Raw genomic sequence first — 12,392 nt, forward strand, 5'->3', positions numbered from 1 at the left:
CAGTAATTAGCTCTGTACGGTGGCTCAGTGGTTAGCTCTGTACGGTGGCTCAGTGGTTAGCTCTGTATGGTGGCTCAGTAATTAGCTCTGTACGGTGGCTCAGTGGTTAGCTCTGTACGGTGGCTCAGTAATTAGCTCTGTACGGTGGCTCAGTGGTTAGCTCTGTACGGTGGCTCAGTGGTTAGCTCTGTACGGTGGCTCAGTGGTTAGCTCTGTACGGTGGCTCAGTGGTTAGCTCTGTACAGTGGCTCAGTGGTTAGCTCTGTACGGTGGCTCAGTAATTAGCTCTGTACGGTGGCTCAGTGGTTAGCTCTGTACGGTGGCTCAGTGGTTAGCTCTGTATGGTGGCTCAGTAATTAGCTCTGTACGGTGGCTCAGTGGTTAGCTCTGTACGGTGGCTCAGTAATTAGCTCTGTACGGTGGCTCAGTGGTTAGCTCTGTACGGTGGCTCAGTGGTTAGCTCTGTACGGTGGCTCAGTGGTTAGCTCTGTACGGTGGCTCAGTAATTAGCTCTGTACGGTGGCTCAGTGGTTAGCTCTGTATAGTGGCTCAGTGGTTAGCTCTGTACGGTGGCTCAGTGGTTAGCTCTGTACGGTGGCTCAGTGGTTAGCCTTGCAGCGCTGGAGTCTTGGGTTCATATCTCACCAAGAAACAACATCTGCAAGGAGTCTGTATGTTCTCCCCGTGTTTCGTGGGTTTCCTCCGGGGTCTCCGGTTTCCTCCCACATTCCAGAGACTGATAGGGATTCTAGACTGTGAGCCCCATCAGGGACAGTGAAGATAATGTGCAAACTGTAAAGCGCTGCGGAATATGTTAGCGCTATATAAAAATAAAGTTTATTATATTATTATTATTTCATGTTGTTTTCATTAATTTCTCTTGCAAGTATAACTGGAATGTATAGGAGAACGCTGCTGTTCATTGATTTTTGCATTTGGAATGGTGAAGTGACTGTTATCCGCGCTCATCCTCGTGAACTTTGAGACGCCATGTGCCCGGTTTGGCGTTCTTTTCCATGAGACAGCGGTACCATACAGTCTCCCCCGGTCTGGACCTGCGAGACTTTTCTACTTGTCTACATAAATGTTTTCATTCCAGCGCTATTTGGATATGAGCAGCGCAGGAGTGACGCCTCCGCCTCCTCTCTGTATCTTTGGTCGGGCTCTTGACCGGTGTCTGTGCAGCAGTCGTTACATGCTCGTTATGTGCTGCCATTCGGCTATGACATCACCGCGGCTATGATAGTGACGTACCCGCTCTGTGCCCGGAGGGCGGTGCGTCCCCCTCTGCGTCCGGCATCCTCCTCGTTGTCCCGTACGGCCTCCCGCAGCTGTAACACAACATCTCTACACATCACACGGCGCCTCCATCCAGACCCTCCAGAAAACATGTGGACCCCAACATGAGGAGCCCCCCACACAGCAGGAGGTGAGACCACTGTACACCGTGTTCCAAGTTATTATGCAAATTGGATTTCAGTGTGATAAAGATTTAATTGTTTGGTTTTTCAAATAAACTCGTGGATGGTATTGTGTCTCAGGGCTCAATGGATCACTGAAATCAATCTTAAACACATGTGATAATTGGTTTTCCAGGTGATTATAATTAAAGGAAAACTACTTAAAAATGATGTTCCACATTATTAAGCAGGTCACAGTTTTCAAGTAACATGGGAAAGAAAAAGGATCTCTCTGCTGCTGAAAAGCATCAAATAGTGCAATGCCTTGGTGAAGGGATGAAAACATTCGAAATTTCCCGAAAACTTAAGAGTGATCATCGTACTGTTAGGAGAGTTGTGGCTGAATCTGAGCACAGATGTGTTTGTGCTGATAAAGGCAGAATGAGGAAGATTTCTGCCAGGCAAGTTCATCGGATTAAGAGAGCGGCTGCTAAAAAGCCATTACAAAGCAGCAAACAGATATTTGAAGCTGCTGGTGCCTCTGGAGTCCCTCGAACCTCAAGGTGTAGGATCCTTCAAAGGCTTGCTGTGGTGCATAAACCTACTATTCGGCCACCCTTAAACAGTGTTCACAAGCAGAAATGGTTGTATTGGGCCCAGACATACATGAAGACTAATTTCCAAACAGTCTTGTTTACTGATAAGTGTTGAGCAACCCTGGGTGGTCCAGATGGATGGAGTAGTGGATGATTGGTGGATGGCCACCATGTCCTAACAAGGCTGCGACGTCAGCAAGGAGGTGGAGGAGCCATGTTTTGGGCCGGAATCATGGAGAAACAGCTGGTAGGGCCCTTTAAGGTTCATGAAGGTGTGAAAATGACCTCTGCAAAGAATATAGAGTTTCTGACTGACAACTTTCTTCCATGGTCTAAAAAGCAGAAACGTGCCTTCAGGAGCAAAATCATCTTCATGCTGACAATGCCCCATCTCATGCTGCAAAGAAACCTCTGAGTCATTGGCTGCTATGGGCAGAAAAGGAGATAAACTCATGGTGTGGCCACCATCTTCCCCTGACCTCAACCCTATAGAGAACCTCTGGAGTGTCATCAAGCAAAAGATCTATAAGGGTGGGAGGCAGTTCACATCAAAACAGCAGCTCTGGGAGGCAAAGAGATACGAGCAGAAACTGTCCAGAATCTCACAAGTTCAATGGATGCAATCCGAGAGAAATATAATTTGCATAATAATTTGGAACATGGTGTACGTGGATGTGGTGAAGCACACGGCGTGATGTCACACCCGGGCCACACCGCCGGCACAGGACTGAGCGCTCACCTGCAGCACACGGACACAGCCTCCAGCAGCGGCTCCGGGAGGTCGGGGGCGCTCTGGCTACATGTGAGGGTCTTGTGCAGGTTCAGTCCCAGCCGTCCGCCATCACCGGTGTCTGTGAACTGTGGGGGGAAGGACTTTAGTGTCGGACTGGGGGCCGGCGACCCGGGAATGGGAGAGTGACACGGGGAGGAGAGCGGAGAGATGCTGGGAGGACCTGCGGAGAGAAGGCAGAGGGTCAGCAGAGACCACGCAGCAGAGAGACCACGGAGCAGAGACCACAGAGCAGAGACCACGGAGCAGCGACCACACAGACACCGCGGAGCAGCGACCACACAGACACCGCGGAGCAGCGACCATACAGACACTGCGGAGCAGCGACCACACAGACACCGCGGAGCAGCGACCACACAGACACCGCGGAGCAGCGACCATACAGACACCGCGGAGTCCAGTTGCTGTTGTTATCTGCGGCGTGGAGCTTAGCAGCGGTGTTCATAAGCTAAGTGAGGTGTTTTTGTTACCTTGTCCCTTTGGTGTTTGTCACTTCCCCCTGTGTGTATTTACTGCAGAGGTGAGGCTAGTTCTCCTTGCCGGCCAGTGCACTAGCCAGGGCAGTAATAGGTGACTACTAGGGACGAGGTATGCTGACAGCGGTGGGGGGGAAGGACCCACATAGGGCGTTAGGGGAGTGCAGGCTCAGGTGGTGACCACCCCCCATTCCCTATGGGTAGGGCCTTCCTCTCGCCTATACCATGCCCGTTGTATGTGTATTGTGCCATTAGCTGACCGACCATCCGTTGGGTCGAGTCACACTGTGACACCAAGTGTGTGACTGTACTGAAGAATGGTGGCAGCGGTCACTGTACCAGAGTATATATATATATACCTGTGTGCTGGGATCGGGGATGTATACACTATACGGTCACTGGGCAGCGCTCAATAACCTGAGAGCAGCCGCAGCCCCGTCCATCGATCGTCAGCCAAGTGTGTGACTGTACTGATGATTGGTGGCAGCGGTGGAAATCTTCCTGATCTCCCTGACGATTATCAGGACTGATACACTGACACACAGGACATGCAGAGGGGGATATGGCGCCTCACATGGAGGCAGTCGCCGGCGCTCAGGGTGGCTGACAACCTCTGTCGGTGTGATGGTGGCTGTCAGTTTTGTCACCCATGAGCAGTGTGATGGGAGCAGAGCTGCGCTGTCGTCACTTAGCCTCACCTTGTCTCCTCTTTGAGTTCAGGTGATTGATGGAGGACACGATGGAGAAGGACCGGCTCTTACCGATGCCCCCTGGGGGGCCGCTGGACCACGTCTCTGTGTTGGCGCTGCAGCAAATCACAAGACAATCACATGGGTCAGAAACTGTCACCTGCAGTAACAAACCCTCAGCTGTGAGCACGACATCAGCACAAGAGCCACAGTCAGGACAGACGGACACACGGTAACAAACCCTCAGCTGTGAGGACCCTCTGTGGGGGGTTGGGGTCAGACATACCTTGTGTCGGTGGGTTTGATGCTGCCGCTGCGTTCTCTCCGGCACGGCGCCGGCTCCAGGGTGGGCAAGCCGGTGGCAGAGGTGGTCGTGGTCCACGTGGAGGAGACTCTGCGCAAAAATCCTGAAGGAAGACTTCTCCGTAATCGCTGAAAGGCAACAAGAAGCACAATGACACCTGCGCCAAGCACTGTCTACTCTAGTCACACCCAGAGCTGCAGGCACTGTCCCGTCAGCAAGTACAGCTGAAAACGTAAGACGTAACAGCAGAATAGTGAGTGCAGCTCTGGAGGTGACTGCAGGGTAAGACACGGTGTAACAGCAGAACAGTGAGTGCAGCTCTGGGGGTGACTGCAGGATAAGACACGGTGTAACAGCAGAACAGTGAGTGCAGCTCTGGAGGTGACTGCAGGGTAAGACACGGTGTAACAGCAGAACAGTGAGTGCAGCTCTGGAGGTGACTGCAGGATAAGACACGGTGTAACAGCAGAACAGTGAGTGCAGCTCTGAAGGTGATGCTGGCTGGCTCCGCGCTCGCCGGTACCTTGGGGATGGTCATCTTGTCTCCCTTCTCGGACCCTTCTTCTGAATCGGAGCAGGCGTACGTATCGCAGACGTTCACTCTGGCCTTGTGGATTGGCTGGAAGTTCAGCTGCGTACTCAGGAGATTACTGACCGCCCGTAATGAAGTGCAGACATGGGGGGGCAACGAGGGGTCAGCGAGGAGGTCAGAAATGAGGCCATGGGCCTCTCCCATAACAGCGATATCTACATTGATGGTTGTACCTGAAGACTGGAAGAAGAAGAGACAGTGAGACCCAAAAAGGACAAAGCAGATCTGTGTGTGACACATCAGGTCATCAGTGCCGCAGAATACATCCCCAGACCTCCCAACTTTTAGGCCACGCCTCTGACCACACCCATTCATAATTAGTCACACCCATATCCACGTCCCAACCACACCCATTTAGCACTGCTGATCACACTGTTTCATATACAATAATTATAAACAAAAAAATATGGCCACACAGTGCTCCATACTGTATAATGACCACACATGATGCTTCATACTGTATAATGACCCCACATGATGCTCCATACTGTATAATGACCACACATGATGCTCCATACTGTATAATGACCACACATGATGCTCCATACTGTATAATGGCCACACATGATGCTCCATACTGTATAATGACCACACATGATGTTCCATACTGTATAATGGCCACACATGATGCTCCATACTGTATAATGACCACACATGATGTTCCATACTGTATAATGGCCACACATGATGCTCCATACTGTATAATGACCACACATGATGTTCCATACTGTATAATGGCCACACATGATGTTCCATACTGTATAATGGCCACACATGATGCTCCATACTGTATAATGGCCACAAATGATGTTCCATACTGTATAATGGCCACACATGATGCTCCATACTGTATAATGGCCACACATGATGTTCCATACTGTATAATGGCCACACATGATGCTCCATACTGTATAATGGCCACACATGATGCTCCATACTGTATAATGGCCTCACATGATGCTCCATACTGTATAATGGCCACACATGATGCTCCATACTGTATAATGGCCACACATGATGCTCCATACTGTATAATGGCCACACATGATGCTCCATACTGTATAATGGCCACACATGATGCTCCATACTGTATAATGACCACACAGTGCTCCATACTGTATAATGGCCACACATGATGCTCCATACTGTATAATGACCGCACATGATGCTCCATACTGTATAATGACCACACATGATGCTCCATACTGTATAATGACCACACAGTGCTCCATACTGTATAATGGCCACACATGATGCTCCATACTGTATAATGGCCACACATGATGCTCCATACTGTATATTGGCTGCACATGATGCTCCATACCGTATAATGGCACCACATGATGCTCCATACTGTATAATGGCCACACATGATGCTCCATACTGTATATTGGCTGCACATGATGCTCCATACTGTATAATGACTGCACATGATGCTCCATACTGTATAATGACCGCACATGATGCTCCATACTGTATATTGGCTGCACATGATGCTCCATACTGTAATATGGCCACACATGATTCTCCATACTGTATAATGACCGCACATGATGCTCCATACTGTATGACTGCACATGATGCTCCATACTGTATAATGGCCACACATGATGCTCCATACTGTATATTGGCTGCACATGATGCTCCATACTGTATAATGACTGCACATGATGCTCCATACTGTATAATGGCACCACATGAAGCTCCATTCTGTATAATGACCACACATGATGCTCCATACTGTATAATGACCCCACATGATGCTCCATACTGTATATTGGCCACACATGATGCTCCATACTGTAATGACCGCACATGATGCTCCATACTGTATAATGACCACACATGATGCTCCATACTGTATAATTACCGCACATGATGCTCCATACTGTATAATGGCCACACAGAGCTCCATACTGTATATTGGCCGCACATGATACTTCCTACCATATAATGGCCACACATAGCTACTCCTACACACGCGGCTGCGCTCCTTACACTTTGCACACACGGCTCCGCTCTACACACCTCATACACACACGGCTCTGCTCCATACACCTCGTACACATTTAGCTCCGCTCCATACACCTCGTACACACACGGCTCCACTCCATACACCTCATACACACACGGCTCCGCTCCATACACCTCGTACACACACGGCTCCGCTCCATACACCTCGTACACACACGGCTCCGCTCCATACACCTCGTACACACACGGCTCCGCTCCATACACCTCGTACACACACGGCTCCGCTCCATACACCTCATACACATTTAGCTCCGCTCCATACACCTCGTACACACACGGCTTCGCTCCGTACACCTCATACACACGGCTCCACTCCATACACCTCATGCACACACGGCTCCGCTCCATACACCTCATACACACACGGCTCTGCTCCATACACCTCGTACACATTTAGCTCCGCTCCATACACCTCGTACACACACGGCTTCGCTCCGTACACCTCATACACACGGCTCCACTCCATACACCTCATACACACACGCCTCTGCTCCATACACCTCGTACACACACGGCTCCACTCCATACACCTCATACACACACGGCTCTGCTCCATACACCTCGTACACACACGGCTTCGCTCCGTACACCTCATACACACGGCTCTGCTCCATACACCTCGTACACATTTAGCTCCGCTCCATACACCTCTTACACATACGGCTTCGCTCCGTACACCTCATACACACGGCTCCACTCCATACACCTCATGCACACACGGCTCCGCTCCATACACCTCATACACACACGGCTCTGCTCCATACACCTCGCACACACACAGCTCCGCTCCATACACCTCGTACACACACGGCTTCGCTCCGTACACCTCATACACACGGCTCCACTCCATACACCTCATACACACACGCCTCTGCTCCATACACCTCGTACACACACGGCTCCACTCCATACACCTCATACACACACGGCTCTGCTCCATACACCTCGTACACACACGGCTTCGCTCCGTACACCTCAAACACACGGCTCCACTCCATACACCTCATACACACATGGCTCCGCTCCATACACCTCGTACACACACGGCTCCGCTCCATACACCACGTACACACACGGCTCCGCTCCATACACCTCGTACACACACGGCTCTGCTCCATACACCTCATACACACACGGCTCTGCTCCATACACCTCGTACACATTTAGCTCCGCTCCATACACCTCGTACACACACGGCTTCGCTCCGTACACCTCATACACACGGCTCCACTCCATACACCTCATACACACACGGCTCCGCTCCATACACCTCGTACAGACATGGCTCCGCTCCATACCTCGTACACACACGGCTCCGCTCCATACACCTCGTACACACACGGCTCCGTTCCATGCACCTCGTACACACACGGCTCTGCTACATCCACACTGTACACCTCCTGACCCCACACAAGGCATTACTTACCTTATCCTGCGGCCGCAGCACCATCCATGTGGCAAGTTGGCAACCAGCACAGCCGAGTCCTGCAAGCCATGGAGGTCCCGATCATGTGACCCCTGACTCCTCCCCTCCTGTGACCTCATCACAGGTCCTGTGCACAGAAAGCAGGCAGCCATACAGAAGGGTAAGGGCCCGGAGGCATGGCTTAACACAAGGGGGCGTGTCGGTTGAATCTCCTGATGTCTGCGGGATCAGAGTGTCCCGTGCTGGACAGCAGGGCAAAGGCTCAAAACCGGGACAGTCCCGCACAATGAGGGACGGTTGGGAGCTATGCATCCCTGCAAACAGACATGCAACATGACATTCTACCTACAGCCACCACTGGGGGTAGCTCACAGCATAGTGTATACAGCTCCCATAGAGAAACATTATACATTCTACCTGCAGTCATCACTAGGGGGAGCTCACAGCACACAGTGTATACAGCTCCCATAGAGATACATTATACATTCTGCCTGCAGTCACCACTAGGGGGAGCTCACAGCACACAATGTATACAGCTTCCATAGAGATACATTATACATTCTACCTGCAGTAACCACTAGGAGGAGCTCACAGCACACAGAGTATACAGCTTCCATAGAGATACATTCTACATTCTACCTGCAGTCATCACTAGGGGGAGCTCACAGCACACAGTGTATACAGCTCCCATAGAGATATATTATACATTCCACCTGTAGTCACCACTAGGGGGACCTCACAGCACACAGTGTATACAGCTCCCACAGAGATACATTATACATTCTACCTGCAGTCACCACTAGGGGGAGCTCACAGCACACAGTGTATACAGCTCCCATAGAGATACATTATAAATTCTAACTGCAGACACCATTAGGAAAAGTTCACAGCTCACAGTGTATACAGCTCCCATAGAGATACATTATACATTCTACCTGCAGTCAACACTAGGAGGAGCTCACAGCTCACAGTGTATACAGCTCCCATAGAGATATATTATACATTCTACCTGCAGACACCACTAGGGGGAGCTCACAGCACACAGTGTATACAGCTTCCATAGAGATACATTATACATTCTACCTGCAGTCACCACTAGGGGGAGCTCACAGCACACAGTGTATACAGCTCCCATAGAGATACATTCTACCTGTAGTAACCACTAGGGGGAGCTCACAGCACACAGTGTATACAGCTCCCATAGAGATACATTCTACCTGCAGACACCACTAGGGGGAGCTCACAGCACACAGTGTATACAGCTTCCATAGAGATACATTATACATTCTACCTGCAGTCACCACTAGGGGGAGCTCACAGCACACAGTGTATACAGCTCCCATAGAGATACATTCTACCTGTAGTAACCACTAGGGGGAGCTCACAGCACACAGTGTATACAGCTCCCATAGAGATACATTCTACCTGCAGACACCACTAGGGGGAGCTCACAGCACACAGTGTATACAGCTTCCATAGAGATACATTATACATTCTACCTGCAGTCACCACTAGGGGGAGCTCACAGCACACAGTGTATACAGCTCCCATAGAGATACATTCTACCTGTAGTAACCACTAGGGGGAGCTCACAGCACACAGTGTGTACAGCTCCCAAAAAGATGCATGGGAGATACATGACAAAAAGAGACCACTGTAAAATGTTCAGTTTCTCTGATTTTCCTCTTTATATTTTTGAGTAAAATGTAAATTTTTTTTTTATTCTATAAACTACTGACAACATGTCTCCGAAGTTCTAAGCAATACATTTTGTATTATTTTTTGTGACAATGAGAAATGGTCAAAATAACAAAAAAATGCAGACCTCAAATAATGCAAAAAAAAAAAACACCACAATTTCCTAATCATTTAGAAACAACAATACTAATGTTTTACCTGAGGAAGAGTTCAGAAATCAGTATTGTGTGGAATAACCATGATTGTTAATCCCAGCTTTCCTGCGTCTCAGCAGCTTTCCCCCAGTCTCTCACATGGCTCCTGGTACAGTAATGTCAGCCGTTCTTCTGTGTGTGATGGCTTGTGACTCTCCATCTTCCTCCTGATTACATTCCAGAGGTTTTCAGTGGGGTTCAGGTCTGGAGATTGGGCGGCCATGACAGGAATCTGATGTGGTGGCCCTTCATCCACACCATGATTGACCTAGCTGTGTGGCATGGCGCATTGTCCTGCTGGAGAAACCAGTCCTCAGAGTTGGAGAACATTGCCTGAGCAGAAGGAATCCGTTGTTTCTCCAGGATCACCTTGTATGCGGCTTGATTCATACGTCCTTCACAAAGAACAACCTGCCCAATTCCAGCCTTGCTGAAGCTTCCCCAGATCATCACCGATCCTCCACCAGATCTCACACTGTGGCTTGTACGCCTCTCCAGGTCTCCGTCTAACCATTAGACGACCCGGTGATGATCTGTGGAGGCTTCAGCAAGGCTGGAATTGGGCAGGTTATACTGGGAGAAGGACGGATGACTCAGCGGCATACAACCCGATAAAAATGATGGAATCACCGGCCTTCGAGGATCTTCATTCAGTTGTTTTTTTTTATATAAAAGCGGATCACAGACATGGCACAAAACTAAAGTCAACTCAAATGGCAACTCTCTGGCCTTAAGAAACACTAAAAGAAATCAAGAACAAACAATGTGGCAGTCAGTAATGGTTACTTTTTAGAACAATTAGAGGGGAAAAATTATGGAATCCTGAAAAACAAACAACAAAAAACCCTCCAGCACATCCCTAGTATTTTGTTGCACACCTCTGGCTTTTCTAACAGCTTGCCGTCTCTGAGGCCTGGACTTAATGAGGGTCACACAGGACTCTTCATCAATCTGGCTCCATCATTCTCTGATTGCTGTGGCCAGATCAGCTTTGCAGGTTGGAGCCTTGTCATGGACCATTTTCTCCAACTTCCACCAAAGATTCTCATTTGGATTGAGATCTGGACTATTTGCGGCCAGGACATTGACCTTCTGTGTCTTTTTACAAGGAATGTTTGCACAGTTTTTGCTCTATGGCAGGATGCATTATCATATTGAAAAATGATTTCATCATCCCCAAACATCCTTTCAATTGATGGGATAAGAAAAATGTCCAAAATATCAACATAAACTTGTGCATTTATTGAAGATGTAATGACAGCCATCTCCCCAGTGCCTTTACCTGACATGCAGCCCCATATCATCAATGACTGTGGAAATTTGCATGTTCTCTTCAGGCAGTCATCTTTATAAATCTCAATGGAACGGCACCAAACAAGATTTCCAGCATCATCACCTTGCCCAATGCAGATTCGCGATTCATCACTGAATATGACTTTCATCCAGTCATCCACAGTCCACGATTGCTTTTCCTTAGCCCACTGTAACCTTGTTTTTTTCTGTTTAGGTGTTAATGATGGCTTTTGTTTAGCTTTAAGTTTCCGATCTTGACGCTTTGATGTCCTCCTTGGTCTACCAGTATGTTTGCCTTTAACAACCTTCCCATGTTGTTTGTATTTGGTCCAGATTTTAGACACAGCTGACTGTGAACAACCAACATCTTTTGTAACATTGCGTGCTGATTTACCCTCTTAAGAGTTTGATAATCCTCTCCTTTGTTTCAGTTGACATCTCTTGTGTTGGAGCCATGATTCATGTCCCTCCACTTGGTGCAGCAGCTCTCCAAGGTGTGATCACTCCTTTTTAGATGCAGACTAACAAGCAGATCTAATCTGATGCAGGTGTTAGTTTTGGGTAGGAAAATTTACAGGGTGATTCCATAATTTTTGCCAGGGGCTGTACAAGGTGATCCTGGAAAATCAGCGGATTCCTTCTGCTCAGGCAATGTTCTCCAACTCTGAGGACTGGTTTCTCCAGCAGGACAATGCGCCATGCCACACAGCTAGGTCAATCAAGGTGTGGATGAAGGACCACATCAGATTCCTGTCATGGCCGCCCAATCTCCAGACCTGAACCCCACTGAAAACCTCTGGAGTGTAATCAGGAGGATGATGGATAGTCACAAGCCATCAAACAGAGAAGAACGGCTGACATTACTGTACCAGGAGCCGTGTGAGAGACTGGAGGGAAGCT

The 12,392-nt window shown here is 49.0% G+C and overlaps 2 protein-coding genes across 3 annotated transcripts in view; both read right to left on the reverse strand.

The window, feature by feature from the left end:
• LOC143777155 (uncharacterized) overlaps positions 1-12,392 on the reverse strand; it is a 349,344-nt gene that overhangs the window by 69,338 nt on the left and 267,614 nt on the right. The window lies entirely within an intron of this gene.
• Positions 1-12,392, reverse strand: part of PDE3A (phosphodiesterase 3A) — a 448,233-nt gene that overhangs the window by 63,728 nt on the left and 372,113 nt on the right. For both annotated transcript variants that reach the window (XM_077267238.1, XM_077267239.1), the window contains 5 exons: positions 4,779-5,027; positions 4,238-4,383; positions 3,961-4,067; positions 2,736-2,949; positions 1,255-1,331 (listed from right to left, as the gene is read on the reverse strand). In XM_077267238.1, the coding sequence (XP_077123353.1) occupies positions 1,255-1,331; positions 2,736-2,949; positions 3,961-4,067; positions 4,238-4,383; positions 4,779-5,027 (793 nt within the window). The remainder of the gene's footprint in view (positions 1-1,254; positions 1,332-2,735; positions 2,950-3,960; positions 4,068-4,237; positions 4,384-4,778; positions 5,028-12,392) is intronic.

Source organism: Ranitomeya variabilis, chromosome 5 (genome assembly GCF_051348905.1).
Source record: "Ranitomeya variabilis isolate aRanVar5 chromosome 5, aRanVar5.hap1, whole genome shotgun sequence".
Lineage (NCBI taxonomy): Eukaryota > Metazoa > Chordata > Amphibia > Anura > Dendrobatidae > Ranitomeya > Ranitomeya variabilis.